The sequence below is a fragment of the Anabas testudineus genome, chromosome 15, assembly GCF_900324465.2.
Source record: "Anabas testudineus chromosome 15, fAnaTes1.2, whole genome shotgun sequence".
Taxonomy (NCBI): Eukaryota; Metazoa; Chordata; class Actinopteri; order Anabantiformes; family Anabantidae; genus Anabas; species Anabas testudineus.
The window spans coordinates 15,971,969-15,991,344 of NC_046624.1; the positions used below are offsets into that span (position 1 = coordinate 15,971,969).

The 19,376-nt window shown below is 40.7% G+C and overlaps 2 protein-coding genes across 17 annotated transcripts in view; one reads left to right on the forward strand and one right to left on the reverse strand.

Moving 5' to 3' along the window:
- The window catches only part of LOC113158858 (girdin), a 54,771-nt gene extending 41,387 nt beyond the window's left edge, over window positions 1-13,384 (forward strand). The window contains exons 24-38 of one of the 6 annotated variants that reach the window (XM_026355148.1): window positions 285-562; window positions 734-877; window positions 1,035-1,221; window positions 1,368-1,513; window positions 1,645-1,737; window positions 2,002-2,198; window positions 4,620-4,694; window positions 6,371-6,607; window positions 6,729-6,782; window positions 7,648-7,734; window positions 8,342-8,431; window positions 8,997-9,280; window positions 9,401-9,854; window positions 11,717-11,821; window positions 12,661-13,384. In XM_026355148.1, coding sequence (XP_026210933.1) covers window positions 285-562; window positions 734-877; window positions 1,035-1,221; window positions 1,368-1,513; window positions 1,645-1,737; window positions 2,002-2,198; window positions 4,620-4,694; window positions 6,371-6,607; window positions 6,729-6,782; window positions 7,648-7,734; window positions 8,342-8,431; window positions 8,997-9,280; window positions 9,401-9,854; window positions 11,717-11,772 — 2,382 coding nt within the window. In that variant the 3' untranslated portion in view covers window positions 11,773-11,821; window positions 12,661-13,384. Of the gene's footprint in view, window positions 1-284; window positions 563-733; window positions 878-1,034; window positions 1,222-1,367; window positions 1,514-1,644; window positions 1,738-2,001; window positions 2,199-4,619; window positions 4,695-6,370; window positions 6,608-6,728; window positions 6,783-7,647; window positions 7,735-8,341; window positions 8,432-8,996; window positions 9,281-9,400 lie in introns of all 6 variants that reach the window. The other 5 variants (XM_026355147.1, XM_026355143.1, XM_026355145.1 and 2 more) reach the window with 5 other exon arrangements.
- A 1,997-nt stretch (window positions 13,385-15,381) lies between these two features.
- Window positions 15,382-19,376, reverse strand: part of LOC113159887 (calcium/calmodulin-dependent protein kinase type II subunit gamma-like) — a 50,590-nt gene continuing 46,595 nt past the window's right edge. For all 11 annotated transcript variants that reach the window (XM_026356870.1, XM_026356864.1, XM_026356868.1 and 8 more), the window contains one exon: window positions 15,382-18,982. The gene's annotated coding sequence lies outside the window, so the exon portion shown is untranslated. The remainder of the gene's footprint in view (window positions 18,983-19,376) is intronic.

Below are 19,376 nucleotides of genomic sequence, written 5' to 3' on the forward strand. Positions count from 1 at the left end.
TTATTGGAGTATTTTCCTCCTCTGTTTCCTTCATCTTTCCAATAATACTAATATTGTGTTTATACAGCAAAGACACTCAAAAACACTTGACAAAGTAAAATACAAACACAGAAAATCTAGTTAGACAAACAAACTTCATGACCCATGTATGGTATGAAACCCCTTTTCCTCTTTATCTGTCGCTCTTTTCTTTACTTCCTTCCTTTATTTACTTCTACAGCCACTATCTTTGCATCCTTTGCATCGGTTTTCTAATGTTTTTCTTCCTCCATCCTCTCCTATAGGTGGAGAACTCTACCTTGAGCTCACAGAGTGCAGCCCTTATGGCACAGAATGCCCAGCTGCAGAGCCAACAGAGCAGTGTGGAAGGTGAGCGTGAGGGAGCACTAAAGGAGAAAGAGGAGCTCAGGGCCACCTATGAGTTGCTCCTTCGTGATCATGAGAAACTGGCAGCGCTCCATGAGAGGCAGGCGGTTGAGTATGAAGCCCTAATCGGGAAGCACGGTGGCCTGAAGAGCTCCCACAAGAGCCTGGAGCAGCAGCACAGGGACTTGGAGGACAAGTGAGAAAGGGTTTGGGAGCATGGGATAAGCAAGTCTAATTACAGTTCAAATCTTATCTCTGGAGATAATGAAAATATATCTGCTTTGTATTACTTCCTGTCAAACCTAATGTAGATCACTTTACGTAAGTCATGTAACAATTTGTAAACTACTTGTTTCTATGCATGCAGGTACAAGCAGCTCCTGCAGAGGAAAGTGGAGCTGGAGGAGATGGAAAAAAATCTAAAAGAGCAGCAGGACAAGATGGCATTAGAGAATCAAGCGCACCAAGCCACAGCTGATCAGTGCAAACTGCTCAAAGATGAAAATGACAGGTCAGATGAATAGTTATGTCTTAAACACTATCCAAATAAAATGACTCAGCCTTTTAAGATCCTGATTTGTGCCTCAAATTATAACCTAACTTTACATTTAGAAGTGTCTGTCTGTGTCTACGTGTCTATATATTGAGTCGTTCTGCTGTCTCCTCAGGCTGAATACTACCTATCGTCAGCTCCTCAAGGACAATGAGAATCTCCAGCTGGATCATAAGAACATAAAGAGCCAGTTGAACAGCGCTAAGTTGGAACAAACCAAACTTGAGGCTGAGTTCTCAAAACTGAAGGAGCAGTACCAGCAGCTGGACATCACCTCCACCAAGCTCACAAACCAGTGCGAGGTGAGGAGATCTCTCCTCTCCTCTCCTCTATTATGCAGGACATTTTAGGCCAGCTGTGTTGTGGATGATTTGCCCCTTTGATGTATCATATTTGTAGTTGAGCCGGATGTCATAGCATCTCTTTAATATATCTATGTGTGTGTTAGTTGTTGAGCCAGCTGAAAGGAAACCTGGAGGAAGAGAATCGTCACCTGTTGGATCAGATCCAGACTCTGATGCTACAGAATCGTACACTGCTGGAGCAGACCATGGAGAGCAAGGATCTCTTCCATGTAGAGCAAAGACAATACATGTAATCATATTTACTTTAAAGCAAACACATGTTGTCTGAATTTGTACCTGTTATTTATTAAAATTTTCAGTCCCATCATTATCTTAATAGGATTCTTTATTCAAATCTTATTTCTGTTCTTTCTCATTCAGAGACAAACTGAATGAGCTCAGGAGACAGAAAGAGAAGCTAGAAGAGAAGATCATGGACCAGTACAAGTTCTACGACCCCTCACCTCCACGCAGGTAAAAAGCAACTTCATCTTGTTACAAGTAAAAAAACATTTGACAAAGGAAGAACAGATTTCACATTACTTATTGCAAATAATGACTATGAGCAACAGTAGTGAATGAGAGTGACTCAGACAAGTCAGTGTATCACAGAAAAAAAAATCTGTTTACTTGTTGACTACCTCTGAGGTGGTGGTAATGTCAGAACAAAAGAGATGCATCAATAATTGATGGTCCGCAGAACATTTAACAGCTCTCTGTCTTGTATCTCCTCTGCAGACGTGGGAACTGGATTACTCTGAAGATGAGAAAGTTGATTAAGCCGAAGAGTCGGGAGAGGATGCGTTCTCTCACTCTGACTCCATCTCGCTCAGAGTCTGGGGACGGTTTCCTCACCTTTCCACAGGACAGCCAGGACAGCTCATCGATCGGCTCCGGCTCTAACTCGCTGGATGACACACTCACACAAAAGAAGCGTGAGTACAAAGGGAACACATGCACACACAGGTGTAGACTCAAAATTCAAAATCAGCATAGTTACAGTTTCAATCATGACTTGACAGCATGCTTCAGATAAATGAGAACACCTACATGTAAAATCGTGCACTTTCACACAGTGCAGTAAAACATAAGATGCTGTTTAATACACAAATGTACATGCAAATAAAGCTGTGAACCAGTTACTCTGTAGTTTAATTTACAGATAAAACTACAGATAAAACAGATACATATACTCACATAACCTATAATCAAAAAATCGTGTGTGTGTGTGTGTGTGTGTGTGTGTGTGTGTGTGTGTGTGTGTGTGTGTGTGTGTGTGTGTGTGTTAAATGGGTCTTTCCTTCCCTAACTGGTCCTTTGCTTCTTTATCTGTCTCTCTCTGCAAAGGAAGGAGAGGGCAGCAGCCCCATGCCCACGGGCAGGGTTCGTCTAATGGTATGCTGCGGATGGGGAGGGTGGGCGGGGTTTGTGACCCGACTGTCATGTCTCTCAGGGCATGTTTTCGTGAGTCCATTGTCCATGTCACTCAGCTGACCTAGAGGTTACAGTTGAGCTGCGCAGCACCACAAGGTTGACTCGAATTCAAAAGGTGGATTTTAGGTTAGGGTTAGGTTAAACCTACACAAACTAAATTTAAGTGTACACCAGTAAGGGAAGAGTCATAGACTGGAAACAGTGGTTAACAGTTAGCTTCCGAAGTTAACAAAGTCCATTTATTAACACATACATCTGCCTGCCAACTACTTAGCACCAAGAGGCCATCTGGTACGCACAGTCCCCTCCTTAAAATGGGATTTTGCTGTTTCTACCCTACTTTGGCACAAATATGTTGTAATTTGTTTATTTTTGAGATGCTAATAGATGGATTTTGTAAACCTTTTGACAGAGCCAGACTATCAGTTTTCCTTTGTTTCCAAGTCTATCGAAGATTAGCTGAGAGGCTGCTTGTAGTAGCTTCATATTTACTGTAGCATAGAGACATTACATCCAATTACTTGCCAGAAAACAAATAAGCATATTTACTATACCTTTAAGACGCATTTTATTGTCTAGAAAGAAGAGAACAAAACAGTTTCTTACAGTCTCCATTTATTCATGAAAAACACTGGTGTGGTTTTGAGCCAGGCCTGGTTCACTGGATTTTAATGTTCCCTAAAAGGACTAAGGCTGTTTAGGTTTCAGTTACAGTCAAATCAACCTGCTGAACTGTGCAGTTCACCTGTATATAAGAAAGAAATGCCCTGTAACGTAGAACAGAGCTATTAAAAGGTGCAATATATTTCGGCTCACTTTGTGTCAATGGGATATGTGTCATAAACCAGCTTGGTCATTCAGTTGTATTTCATGTAGCTATAGTGTATACTGTGTGGGCTAGTAGGTTTATTTCCTAAAACTAGCATGCTTAAAGTTACCTTAATGTAAAGTTAACTTCTCGCTGTTTATTCCCTATTCTGGTTCTTGGAATTGTCATTACTGGGACACTTTAGTCCTCCCTTATGCTGTTAACCTGCCTTTTGACCTTTTCACTCTCCTGATTGCACCCTTTAATACTTTTCATCTTATATGTCTCATGTAGGTGTGGTAATGTGTGGATCATTGTGTAATGTATGTAATGCTTAACAGTTAACAGTAACAGTAACAGTGAATACAACACTTGTCACCATTACCATGAGAGTGGTGGTGTGGTGTGCTGATACAATGTGTTTGTGTGTGAGGGAGAGAGAGTGTGTGTGTTTGCGTCACGTGTTTACATATTTGCATTCAATTACATTATGTGTTTTGTTACTGATGTTTGCCCTTTAAAAGTATTATTCAGCTTTTAAAGAAATCTGTGGATCATATGTCCGTCCATTCGAAAAAGCTATTCTTCTCTTTTAATTAGAAGTTAGAAACTTAAAAGGTCATGATTTATGAATAAAGTTAGTACGTAGACTGTGGGGCTGAACACAATCTGTCTGTGGGGTTTAAACAATGGAAGAACAATGTACATAAACCTCTTTGCACATGCAGAATATCTATTTTTGTGGAGAAATTGTTTTCTCCTCTATGAAATTGTATTAGCTTTGTTAATATACTGTGTTTTAACAGTAGTGAAATTAAATTACAAGAAGGAAGTGGATTTGTGTAGATGGAAATGCAATCCTGCCAGAAGCCAAATAGGCTTTGAAATAACACTATGTAAGGCGTACAGTAAAATGTAGCATCTATTGCATTGTTGTCTGTTGTCCAGTTGCGTGTCCAGGGTCTCACCTGTCTCCCCTGGCTGTTTTTGTAAAATGTTAACCACATCCCTCTGTTTTGCCCTCCTTTTTCTTTCGTTTTCTGTTCCTCCACCTCCCCTGGGCTTGTTCTGTCACTCTCTCTCCCTCTGTCTGTCTCTGGCTGCACTCTGACAGCTATAAAGTTGCCTTTCATGAGGAACAGATCCAAGGACAAAGACAAGACCAAGGCCATCTACCGGCGCTCCATGTGTAAGACCTCAGCTAGCCGTCACATTAGCCTTCTTCCGTCTCCTCTCCCTGTCATCGTCACACTAGGGAGAAACGAATAGGAACAGAAACTGATGTCATGGTGGCTGCAGTGTGGGGGTGTGACCTTTTTGCAGTTTGAGCTCTTGCAGTAAACCTACTCCCACTCGAGTATGAAATCTTGATTACATTTAATATTTAAGGCAGAGTTTGAGTATTTCACAGTTGTAATGTCTGATTTCTTTTAGAGATGTCTGCACAAGATTAACCAGAGATTCAATTTTAAAATTTGTTGCACTTACAATACCCCCTCACTGCATTTGATGACATCAGTGTCATGTCCTAATAATTCTTTTCCTAGTAACCCGAACCGCTCCGTCACCTCCTGCCGCCTCCACTCCTTCCTGTAGAGTATCTACTCTGAGCTTCTATCAGCTTTCACCAGTTATCTTAAGAATGAATAACACAAACCTCACTAACTGTGTCTGAAAGCAAAAATGTCTAAATGAAAATGAATGACAGGAATATTTAGGTCTGATCTCACTGAAACACTGCTTCACCAGTAGGGATTTTCTCTTTCTGTGTCTCTTCTTGCACTATTGTGCAGTTTCATCTTCATCGTACTCAATTCTGAGTGTCATCCATTCATGTTTTAGTTTGATTGTGAGAATCAATATAAAATGGGCAATTTATTGGTCAGATTTGTCATGTGCTTTGTGTTTCAGTCAGTTTGGTTCTGTATGCTGAATGAAAGGCTTATAGTGTGTGTGTGTGTGTGTGTTTGTGTGTGTGTGTGTTTGTGTGTGTGTGTGGGGTGAGAGAGCTGGAGAGACTGCGGGTTTGCCTTTCATGCGCCTGTGGTGTTTCTTCCCATCTTTAATTACAGTGTGACTTAAAAATTCACACTGATCATCGCTGCTCACACTCACCATGAAGGACCTGAAATGGAGCCTTCACTGTATTTGTATCCTGCACTCTCTTTTTCTGCCCCCTTCTCTTTCTCTTTTCCACTGTCAGCGTGCTGCATTTCAGATCTTATTCTGCTGACATGGATTTGCCTCGCTTTGATTCTGGCTCTGACCTGTGTGTACAGTGCTGTTGCCGCTTGGTGCAGCAGCTCTGCATGCCTTCATGCTTCTCCACTGTAGCATCTCAGTAAACAAAGTGCATAAAGAAAGTGGTCAAAAATGATCTGATTCACAAGAGACTAGGAAGGCGAACCTTGCAGCTGCCATCTTTATGCACTTTAGAACATTTGTTTGACTCATTTAACTTATTTAACTTTTTTTTTTCTAATAGTGGATGCCTGCATGTGCCTTGAATTCTTAAGGACTGAATTTTATTTCTTGCATTGTATCTGAATTAACAAGTGAATATTGGGTTGAACATTATTATTATTATTATTATTATAGTTATAAAGAATTCCACACTTGCTGTGGGGTTGAATTTCTTAATGGAGCTACTACATTAGTACATATAGAAAATAAGAAAAATAAGCCACCTCTGGCAACCTATAGGACTCAAGGCTTAGATCTTGATTTATCTGAGCTGAGTCTTTTTCTATCATGAAATCATTATGTCATAATAAAGGGATAGAAAATGTCTCAAAGTCAAAGGAGGTAGTGTTATGTAAAAAATTTCCCTACATGTATAATTTTGTGTTTTTCCTGTCCGTTCAGCAATGAATGACCTGCTGCAGACCATGGCAGTGGCTGGGGGTCCTGGAGCCCAGTGGGTGGGCAGCAGCGATAACCTAGATGGTCCTGAAACTGGAGATGGCGGCATAACTGGTAGCAGCAGGCGCAGTGGACAGCGCATGAAGGAGCTCGCCCTTTCCACCAATGCCATCGATTGTGCGACCCTCACCCTGCCCAGTGCAGGGCACAGCAGGGCTAAGCTCCGGCTTCAGGTCAAAGGTCAGGGTGCCAGTTTTGTTTATCTGACAGCAGAAAAAATTCGACATCAAGAGTCTGTTTGGATTTTTACTATTTAGTCCCATGTGAAATTTAAATACCATCACCTGTTCTGTCCCAACAGATAATGTCTCCTGTGAGGATGTTGTCAGCTCCCTAGATGACCCCAAGAGTCAAGGTAAGAGTTCAGATGACATCAGACTAAAGACATGTTCAATGTAAGGGAAATCGATTTATAACTGCAGCAGACTCCCACCACTAGCTGCAAATCTGGATCTGGTCTTTCCAATGAGGAAAGATTGAATGTCCACAAAAAAGCAGGTCACGTCCTCAGCAGTCTCACCGCTAATCTTTCAGCTGCCTTCATGCACTTCGATTAAGCCAGATCTATACTTGGAAAAGCAATTTTAGTAGAGTGCAATAGGGAGAGAGATCAGCCTCCATTGGAGGAGGGAGGTTTGACTGTACTCCAGGCTTTAGGGTGTTATCCAGGGCAGTTAATCTGTGGCCAGGCCACTGCTCAAGTACCACTCCAGTGTAGATGACCCAGTTCTAACCAATCTAGTGACACAGATGTACAGCACCTAAGCTAGTTGCCATTAGTTTTGTCTCAAAAGATCATTAAACCGGTCCCCAGGATGTTGGTGTTGCAGCATTAGTGCCCAGTCTGGATTCAGCTTAGCTGATGGGTTCCCAGACTGCACTCATAAAATCCAATACATTGTTGTGAGACCCATTTCCTGAGTATGTCTCCACAGTGGCTGGAGGAATTCACTCTCACTCGTTTACCGGACATTACCTTTAACGTAGCAGCCATCAGGTCATCCTTTTAGAGATGATGATGATGTGTAAATTCATTTATGATGGTTTCAGATACCTATTGATCTTCCAGCCTTTATGGCTGTCGCAATATTTTCTCAGCTTTATTCTGTTTCTGTCTGTTTTGAACCATTAAGACCGATTAAACTTTAAACTTTCTTTGCACTTTCGGCAGCAGTAATCAGTTGTGTTGTGATTATGAGTATGTGTATGTGTCTTATTAGGCCTGCAGATTCATAGCTGTGCTTTGGCTCTGTGTCCTTCCCCCGTTGAGCTGAGCGTTATTTGCAGAGTGCCCTGTAGCATCTGTAGTAAGTGACACATACTTGGCACCAAATGTCACTCGGGGTCACAAACAGTTGACTGGTTTTCTTGACATAATAAGATCAATAATGCAAAGATGCATTTTAAACTCTAACTTGGTATCACAGCTTGATAACGGTCTCTGGGTTTCCAGCTGAAACTGTCCCACCCAACACTTCTCCTTTTTTATGTTTCACTTTCTTCATTTTCACTTTTTCTCCTCTATTACCCCACATTTTTCTTCTGTTATTACTAATTTACCAGCACCCTGGCATCTTCTGTTATTCAGTATTGTCTCTATCAGTTCCACTTTCCCACTAAGGTGAATCAGTCCTTGGATTTATGCATCCCTGTCCCTTCTGCCAGTAGTTTCTTTGTTTACTGACTGGACATACTGGGGCTACAGCTTGGCACTAAGCCACCCTTCCTGTCTTTCTGCCTGGCATGAGCCATCTGCTGCCCCAGCGGGAGATGTTTGGTCAGACTGTTAACGTGCGCCCATGTGTTATTCTTTGTTTTAGTGTGTTGAGGGTACATGTATGTGTATATATCTATCCTAACTGTTTGTGCAATTGTGTGTCTGTGCATGTGTCTTCCCTCTTGTCCCTTACCCAGCCTCCAGACCCTCAAGTCTCCATAGCAACAGGACCACCAGTAGTAATAGTAACAATAACTCCCACCTCACTTCTCCTCAGGAGGCCAAAGGTATGATCCTCCTTCCCTAATCATCCATTACCTGCTCCCCTTCTCTCAACTAACCTCCATAGTGTTGCTGTCTTGAACATTATCTTCCAGTGAAAACTCGATCATATTATTTTGTCCTGATTTAAAGGTTGTGGGTCATTTTTTCATTTTCTACATTTGTTTCCCATATTTTTCTGACCGTGTAGATTTATTCAGCAAATCCAAATAGTACAGATCTACTGACATACCAATGATAACTTATTAAATATTCAACATCCTGTAGCTATTTACATGTTTTCAATTCAACAATTCACAGCTTACTCCTAAACGGTCTATTCTCTTATTTTTAACTAATTAGGGATGCGTGGACAGTGTACAGTAAATGAGCAAGCAGAAAGCTGCAACATACTTTAAATCCTTACAAGTAGAAAGTTTAAAAATGAGGTAAATTGGTTAGGTATTCTACATACTCTGAACATGTACTGTAGGAACTCTAGGTGAATAATGGTTCATCCATATGTACGCAGTTGCTACAGTGGATGAATACAAATACTAAACATTTCTCTCTCTATTCCCTCTCTGATAGGCACATTGAACGGCAGCCTCAGCAGGCCTCACAGTGAAAGCAGTGGAGAGTTCAGCCTGAGTTTAGACCAAGAGGTGTGGTCCAGCAGCGGCAGCAGCCCTGTCCAGCAGCCCACCTCCTCACGCTCCTCCCACCAAAGCCCCCTGCAGCTGCGCAAGTCTGTTGACCCATCAACCACCAATGCAGCCACCTCCGGCCAGACCCAGATCAGGAAGACGGGATCCCCAGGCAGTGAGGTGCTCTCCCTGCAGCAGTTCCTGGATGAGGGTATTGATCCTGCAGAGGTGAGACCTCTAAATATGTTACAGTGTGTTGCTACATAAAATGAATAAAAATAAAGAATTTTATTAAATTATTTTTATTGTTATGTACCTAATATTGCTTATTTGCCCTGTCTTTTGTAGTCTGGCAGTCAAGAAAACCTCTCAGTAGATTCTCCTCGCCTGTCCACGTCTTCTGAGCATGTGCAGAAAGAACGTGTTTCCACAAAGACCCGGGGCATATTACGCTCAGCCAGTGGGAAAGCAGCACCGACCAGCTCTGACCGACCCCCAAGATCCTCAGGACAACCAGGGCGCCCAACACTTCGGAAGGCGGAGAGCACACGTGTGAAAGGATCCGTCCCAGTCCGCGCAAGCCTGTCCTCACAGGGCAAAGCTACGTCTGTCTCCGAACGCCTGGACTCTGCTTCATCTACGCTGCCCCGCGCCAGCAGCGTCATCTCCACAGCTGAAGGCACCACACGGCGAACCAGCATCCACGACCTGCTGTCCAAGGACAACCGGCAGCCCGTGTCCGTCGACACTTCTCCTCCTGTTGCTTCCACCAAGGCTGGGGTGCGCTCCCAGCCTACACCCAGTGAGTACCACCCCACCAGCACAAATCTAAAGGGACCCCTTTCCACCCCCCTGCCCAAGTCTCTCAGCTTACCTTGCCATAGCACAGAGGACCCTGATCTATCCACCCTTGAGTCTTTTCTTGGCCCTTCCTTCACTGTAGAGTCGGTGTTCATGGATTCCATCTTTAGTGAGTCTACGGGGAAAAACCTCCCCTTCCTGTCTTTAAACCCGACCTTAGTCAGCAACATAAGTGGGCCTCCTGTCACAAATAAAACACACATTTCTACCCAAAACCAGACCCCTCATAGTCAATCAAACGGCCAGATGAGATCCAGCTCAGCTAGTCTCACAGAAAATAATGAGGGTACTGATCCCAATCATATGAATAATTCGGACCAATCACTGAGCCCAGAAGACAGCCAGTCTCTGTGGTTTGAGTATGGGTGTGTGTGAGTGACGGAGAGATGATGGCTTTCTGATCTCTACACCAGACTTGACTTAAAGAGGGGAGAATGAAACGATGGATAAATGAACAGACCTCCTCTTCTGCATGTATTTATCAGAGCACTGTCTATTTCTGTGTGGTGTTTTGGTTTCGTTCACTTCTGTTTGCCTCAGTGCTGTTTGTTAATTTACTGTTTTTATTGTTTTTGTTTTGGGTTTTTTCGTCACCTTCTGGTCTGACTTATTTTCTGTCCTGTTCTGTTCTCTGAGGTGGGACTTTGATCGATGTTCTTCTGTCCAACAGCCTTTACCATATTATTTACTCATCAAATCCATTCCACTGTCTAACGCTATACTGTTATCCGCTTCACTGTGTTGATACACCAAAATCAGTATTTGTGCTTATAGCTTAAATCATAAAATGGCAGTGAGTAAAAATGGTGCAGATTTATCAAGAACTGAATTTCACATGTTGCTAAAACAAACAGAATCATACGTTTCAGTGAATTTGTCACCAGGATCTATAAAAAGCTGCAGAACCTCTACATGTCAGAAATACTGTATCTGACTCTTATTAGATTATTACGGTTCTGTTTTGTTTTTTTTACTTTGTGTTTTACTGTATTTTTTTTTATTTATGGGAGAATGTTTTTTTTTTTTCCTCTGCTTTTTGCAGAGTTGCATTATCCACTAAACTGCATGGCTTTGTTGTGTCTGAAACCCTCATTTTGATTACTGGAATCAAAATGGTTAAATACTTATTTTCTTTTTGTTTGAAGTGATTGTGTGCATTGTTTATTTAAACATTTGACACATTTCTGTATTTTCTTAAATATATATATATATATATGTTAACTGGAGCATTTGCTCTGCAGACTATGGCTTTTGACCTGGTGGGCATATTTAGTCAGAGACAAAATGATGAAGCTTCATTTGCAAAATACTCTGAGGGGTGGATTTAGTTGGTTATGTGAAAGTTGACAGGGATGGTAGTGGGGTAAGAGCAAGATAATTGTAGGTATGTTTTAGTTTAAGGCAGTATTTAATATAGTTATTGGAACACCAAGTTATTACAGTACGTTGAGAATAGTTTGCATTGGTCAGATTGTTTTGTGAATGACACCAGCATCATTTCTTTTGGTATGAACTTTTATTTCCTCACTGAGACAAAGCCCAACTCGAGAATGGATAATATTTGATAATGTATTTTAGACTGACAAGATCTTGTACAGATTGTTGTAATCATTAAGTTATAATCAAAGACAAGCACTGCTTATTGTGCCTATACTAGTAGAACTGTCTGCATCTAGATCCTTATTTATTTCTGCTTTTGTACTCATGTATTCACCTTAATCTACAGTATATACAAGTATAAAGTAAATTAAACTGTGCATGTCACTGTCTACAGATGTAACAAACATTGCCTTTGTCCTGCAGATGTGGAGGGCAGAAAGTCTAAAAGCAGGAGCGGGGAGCCGCAGCAAAGCTGCTAAACCCTGCCTTCCCACCCTCGTCTGTCAGCTACCATGCTGTGAGCGTGTGGTGAGTGCGTGCTGCTCAAGTGGGAGAAATGGAGGTTGGGGATGTTGGGTGGGGGTTTGGTGTTGTCTCCATGGGAACCTAAAACATGGTGTAACAGATGTCGGTCATCTTGCCGTGCACTTGCTTTCCCTGCTTCTCTAAGCCGTTTCCCCAAAGCCTCCACCCCCTTCCACTGTCCCGTCCATCGCCTCACTGTCCCTGTGGTGCCAAGGCCTGTTCACAGAGCCTAGTAGGACCCTGGTCTGAGTGGCATATGGGCAGTTTTACCACACTGCTCTGAATGGATGAACGCTTTGCTTGTTTGTGTCCTCATTTCCCTGCATCGAGGAGTTCTATAACTCCAGCAGCTCATCGTCTCCCTCCTCCATGATGCTACTTGTGTTGTTGGTAAAGGTGACTGTTGAATGGTTCCTGCTGGTGAATAAAAGTAGGCTCTTTGCCGTTTTCAGATTGTTTCCTGTTGCTGCATGGCTTTGGTGTAGCGCTGAAATCCTTCCTTTTTCTTCCCCATGACAATGCATGTACAACCAGGCTGGCTGCTGTCTCCTCTCGTACATCACTGCCTGTCTTGACTGATATTATTTCAGATTTAAGCTTTTTTACTTCAATCTTCCTTTGTGTTCTGTTTTCTTTCAAATCTATTTTTCTAACCTGTCTCCTTCTCTTTCTTTTGTCACTCTTTCTGCTCGTCTTTGCTTGCCTGGGACTCAGAGAAAAAGGTGGCCTTGGAGCTGTGTGTCTGAAGCCTAGTAGAATTAATCTGCTAAGACCGTCTGCAGTGAGAAAAGATTGTATATTCCAGTTTTCCTTTTTCTTCCCTTTTTCTTTTTTTAATCCAGGACACTTCTGTAGAGAAAAGTGGCTTCCTTCTCTGTTTTTTTTTCTTCCTTGAATCAAGGAAACAACAGAAAAATACTAGAAATTGTTGCTGTGACTTTTTTTTTTTCTATAAAGACTGGCTGTGGCAGATTGCACTGCCACGTGGCCTCTAGTGTGACGGACTACAAGATGTGCACTAGTCTCTATGGACTAAAATTAAAGTGCCAATGTTCACACAAAAGCCAAAAGGGCAATCTAAAACCAGACTCATGACTCCATTTTGGATATTTTGTGCTTCTTCAAAGTCAACTGGATCATCTGCCCCATGCCATGATATATATAAAAAAGGGCAGCATGCACAAGCAAAGCATGTCAGCACAAACATTTCTGACTCAACCTACTATCAGACTGAAGATCACAATCTGCATGGAGCAATCAGCCAATCACCCAACCTCCTTTATCCAATCAATGAAGAGGACAGTGTTTAGTAGGGGTTCTGCTCGCCAGGATGCCAAAGGAAGCGACGACAGCTGAGTGATTGGCCTCACTTGCATGTCAATCATGAGTGAAGCTTGTATGTTCTGAGAGTGAGCGAGAGACTGATAATGGGAGCATCCAGGTCACCTATATGACAGCTGGCAGCCACCACATGTTTTCTCTTAGCTTAAGTCATATATCAACATATATCAGTGACCAAATTGCACTAGTTTGTCTCATGTATTGCTTCCCGTCCTGCTCTAAAAAGTAAAATAAGACAGTAGAAGCACAACTAAAGTTCTGTAACTTCATCCAATCACAATATTGTGTATCTACTGTCTGAGAAGGCACACAGTTCATACAGTAGATCTGACTGGACTATAGGTGACCTGTAACGTGCCCAGTAGATACAGAATATGTGCAGATTTCTGTTGCTGTGATGTTGAACATGATGGTAATAATGAGACCTGGTGTTTTCCTCCTTTTCCACTTTTACATAAATTCATTTGATGTAATTAAAAATCATCAAGATTACTGTGGGCTCCTTTTGTTTGTGTATTAAGTCGACAGCTTCTTCTTTTTCACCCCTGCACTTTGACGTCCTGTGAGGATGTGCACATGTAGAAATGTTCTTTAAAAAATAGTTTTGTTTTAGTTTAGTTTGTACGGCTGAAAGGATCAAATGTTGCTCCACATTCCTTTGAACTGGTGATTAAACTTTATTTTGTCAGCTACGGTTTGTGTACAGGGGTACGAGTACAAGTACAAGCTAGTACAATTAGTCAGATACTACACTTAAATACCATGACATTCATTGTATGAATAGCTGTGAACTTCTTTTACTTATAAACTATGTTAAAATACTGGTACCTGCTGGTTGAAAATTGCAGCAACTGGTTTTTCTGTTCAAATGTAGATTCTGAGCTTTTCGTAGACAGTTTAGAGACGACATTATGTGGCTTAAACCGACAGATACTAGTTTATTAAAACAGATTTGGTCTTATAGTATAATATTTATTAAACATAAAAACAACAAAGGTTTCAACCACCCTCACCTTGGCCTGTTTTTGCTACATTTTATAATTAATTTAGCATTGCAATCTTAAGACCAGGGTGGAGTCGTGATGATGAGTTTAAAAAGGATGAAACTAATACTATACTACTGCTCGAATTTGATGCATTCTCCATCTTCTGGATGAAATCTGCCGCCTACATTACCCACAGTGCAACACTCCTCTGAACTCTTGGTGCCTCTGTCGAGCAGAAATGAGGAGCTGCTAAGAAGTCTGGTACAGGTAAAGCCTTTTCCTTTCTAAATCTGCACCTACACCTTCAGTGTTTTTAGACTTGACTCATTGGTGTGTTTATTAGACTTTGTGCTGTTGTGTCAGATGTTTTAATGGCTAAACAAGACGTAAACATATCTGTGGAGACTTTAAATCTATATATTTATTTCTAACAAAAATGTGGATGTTATCATCTCCTGGCATTGAAAGGTTTAGATTTGTTACATAAAGGTTCCTGCAAAGGATGGAACATGATGGATGTCTGGCCCACACAGGCGGACTCCTCACAGTTTGTGCCTTCATTATCTGCAGGTGTCTTGAATGAGGCTCAATCACACGACCTGCTGTAAGGACATGTACACTGTTACTGAAGGACAAAACTACAATGAAGCATCTGCATGTAAGAGGGGTGAAGGTAATTATCTCACAATTCATCCATCATTTTTAGTACAAGTTGTTAGTTCCCTGCGGTAGCCAGTGAGGGGTTTCAGGGCCCATTACATGATGCAGGTTACACTCCGTTTAGTTTCTAATTATAATTTTTCCTGTTGATTCTCACTTGTTCTGTCTCAACTTCATGTCAGCTGCCGGGTCCTACTGTAATGATGAATCAGGTATGAAAACACTCATGTCTGCACCCCCATCAGCTGGGAGCTGAAGTCACACACTAACATCCCCTAAATGCTGAAAACTTATTAATAGAATACCTACACTCTACTCTGTTGTACCTACTCTTTAAACATCTAGACAAAACCAGATAATTTATTATTTACTGTACAGTTTGCTTGTACGCATTAAGTGCTGGACATTCTTATTTACATATTTTAAATCTAAAACCTCTAAAAGTCAGTAACTTATCATAAAAGCTGCATTAAACAAGAGAAACAGGAACACCAATAATGAAAGGCTATTTTTATTAAATACACTTTTCCCCCCAATAATAAAGTTATAAAGAAAAACCATCCAAACAAACACGTGTTATTTTTAATGTATGATTTTTATTAACTGTATGGTCATGCAAAAATCCAGCATCCAAATGAAACTAGACATGTGTAGCCCCTTTAGTATAAGGTTACAATGCAATAAATTTACTTACCAAGGGGCACATACAAGCTAAGGCTTTTGCTAATCTTTTATGCATTTTAATGAGATCACTTGATTGATATCTCAGACGGAGCCGTTTCATAACCTCGAGGATGCAAGTAACATAGATTTCCATTTCTTTATCAAGTAAACAGTGAAAAATTACCAGAAAGTAGACATGCATATTTCTTCCATTTGTAAAACTGCATATATAGTGTTGCTGTTAATGATTGTGGTTTTTAATTATCCTTTTCCAACCAGTTTTTAACCATTTCACTCTGTTCAGTCTTCTACTGTTTTAATCTAACATAGCAGATTTTTGCCAAAGTATCCGAACTAAGGAGATTTGAAGTTTTGAACATAATTGCATTTTTAAAAACTGTATACACCAAAACCACAGACTTAACTACTATTTGTTGTAAATGTTCTGATTTATTCCAAGATGAATGAGTGATTGCACTTTTTTTTAATGGAAATTAACGTAAATCATATGTTGCTGAAATTAGTTTCAACAAGATAGAAATTTTAAGTTGCTTTTTTAAACCCTATCCAGTTCTATTTTATTGATATTTATCAGTAAGATGGTCCACAAAAGAAAAAATGTAGAAATATTTCAATTTGATATTATTCTGTAGAAATTAAATTTCAATGAGGATATGAAAATTCAATAATATGACCTCCTTTGAATCCATAAACTGTGCTTGTCTGTCAGTGTAATTTAAAGATCATCCAAATTACAACAAAGATTTTCTCATAACTAAACTAACTATGTAGATATCATGGACTATTTGTGCAAAATATGCTTAAAAATGTTAACTGCAACTCCAGAGAGAGGGAGCGAAGTGGACAAAATACTACTAAGAAACAATTAATCTGTCAGCTGAAGTTACTGAGACGTGACCAACTGAAAACAACTCTTAAATTATTGGGAATAGCTTCAATGGAATAGGAAAAATCTGAATTATTGTATTCCCACTATGACATGTCAAAATCACTGCTGTGTTCTCTTTTGGCTTCATATTAGTTTGATAAAAATGCATCGGTCAAATTGATCCACATGTCCAAATACTTTGGCAAACGGACTGTGCAGCTGTTTGTTCCCTCAAACCAGTTTCCCTGCTTTTAGATAACCCGTTACATTAAACTGCATCTTACTTCTTGTTTAAAAAAACAAAAAAAACAAAACTCCCATGACTGTGTGGAAACACAAACACACTATGAAGGAAAATTTCAGATTGGTGGCATCAACAAACAACTGGGCCAGTGCCCACGGCACAAACAGAACTACTCAGAGCCATAAAAACATCACATAGTTTCAGTACTGGTTTTACAACACGCTGTTGTAATGGTGCAAAGTGTGGGGGGCACAGTTTTCATGGCATGTCACATGTCGCAGCACTGAGAAAGAAGCACAAGCAGCTGATACAGTAGGATGGGGCCTTGATGATTCACAAACTGATATTTTTTAAAAACCTGCTGCACAGACAGACATGATGTGTGATGATCTGAATTGTCATTGTGGTTTCAGCCTTAAGGTGAAAATCAGCAACGGCCTAAATAGCGCATGAACTACTACGGAGCAGCGTAGCACAAAGACGGGGACAGACAGCAAACCTCACCTCTCCACAGGTACAAAGTCACACTCTCAAAGGTTCTACAACACAGTATAAAAAAAAACAAATAAAAAAAAACAGTGTTGTAATCACTGACACTGATATGTTTGTCCTCTTTAAAAAGGAGAATGCTTGATCTGATGTGATAATATGATGTTGTGAATTAGTAATTAGCCACAGGACTGTGTTAAGCATATTTGCTCAAACATTTCAGCATTCAGTGTGTGTGTTGATCAGTGTTGGGGGGGCAAAGGGCAAGTAAGACTCCATTTAGTTCGATCCCTAGTCTTCTAGTTTTGGCAAAAACATTAAAATATCAACATCAATACACTACAACTACAGCATTTACAACAGAAACTGAATGGTGAAGGCCCCACAGCCCTCGAGCCAGTATGGTCCTCTTCCTATCCCTGTTTTTCTTTTTTTGGTCCAATCCCTCCTTTTCTACCATGCTTTTTACAACGCCAGGACTTCACACAGAAGTACAGAAAGCCAAGACAGATACAAAATTTAACAGGCATAAGGGTGACATCATCGTTATAACATGGCGTGGTACCACTAAGACAGTAACGGGGCTGGTGAGCAAAGGTCACAAGGACGCAGGAATGATGGAAGTAGAGGGGCAGAGGTAGGGTGCAGGGGAAGGATTTTGGCAAGCGTAACCTGAAGTTGCAGAAAGGTTCACTCCCTTAGAAGAGAGAACACAACAGCATCGAGTCTTAAGTGTCTGTGCAGAAACAGTACAAGCCATTAGATAGTTCAAACCATGCTTCATGTCACGAATACACAAACGGATATAAAACTAAAAGTTGATGTGACGGTGTCCGTGCTTCTAGATAGGTAGTTCAGAAATGTAAGGAGCTTTAGATGTTGACCGGTGGCACCTCCTAGTGTTCAGCTGGAAACACTGCAGGGCAGACAGACGGCGGCCTTCTGCAACTTCAGGATGAGCTGGCCTGGACACTCAACCCTAAAGACTGGACCACAGGGACCGAGTGTGTGTGTACATGTTTGTAATAACAACCAACCCAACAATGCAGGGGAAAAAAAAACAACAACTAGACTCTCATGCATAAATCCTATCCCTCCACTGCAGAGTAAATAATATTTCTCCTTTTTTCCTATATAAATATTTATTTATACACAATTGCATTAAATAAAATTCCCCTTTTGAGTAAGAATTATCCATTTTCCACACAAAATACTTTAAAATACATCATCCTGGAGCCAACTTCATAACATAATACAAGAAAAAATAAAACGTAAGGTCCCTTCAGTAACCTATCACCACGCCTAAACCCCTTCAAAACATGTACAGATGTGCAAAGGGGTGGTAAATTCAGATTTTAGTAGATATTAGTTGCTCCTGTTTCCATAAACACTTAACTGTAAAACAATACTTCTATCGCACCTCCTGCTTCACTCTCACAGGATAAAGATTTTACCTTACTTCCGCCTCTGTCCCATTCACTTTGTGTGTGAAGTGTACGTGTATATTTTTAACATCTTAATACTTTTCCACACAGCAGACAAAACAAAGACGGGGAAATAAAGGCCATGGGAGAGAAGGACCAGGACGGCATCACCCCTGTGTTGCCACCAGAAGCATGCACCATCTGCAAGAAGGGGCTTACATCAGCTGGGCCCCAACATCATCTAGCTAGGTTTGGACTGGATTGGTGTTGGTCGGTCGTTCAGTCAAGCTTTTGAAATACGCTTTTTTTTTGGATTATATATATTTTTTCTTTTTTTTTTTTTTACATTGTAATGCAATTTCCCCACTTTTGTGTTTTTACATCTTTCCAAGCAGCCTCTTCCCAGTCAGGATCTCGGCACCAATTCGGCCATGGAGAATAAAAGCTCCAAACAGAGTTCAGGCAAAGCTGGAAAAGGAAAAAGCAACAGTAAGTTTAGACCATGTGTTTATTTTATTTTATTTTTTTTTCAGGCTTTGTAGAACATATGATTAATCTACAAGTAGTTGATGTAACCAGATGTGTTTTTAGGCTGTAATTGTGATCTTTGCTGTAATTTTCTTGATAAAAAATAACGCTTTTATCACAATTGTCGCTGAGAAATGCAACATGCCAGCTCTGAAATGTACAATTTTCTGTTCTTAAAGATGTTGGCACACACATTTTTATGTTAGACAGGTTGGCTATTTGTCCTCACATTCAGTCAGCTAAGTAAGCTTGGCTAACCACACCTCAAATTCTATCTTTAAAGCACAGATAAGAGTAGAATGGTGCTCTCTGTAACGAAGCAAAAACATTATTC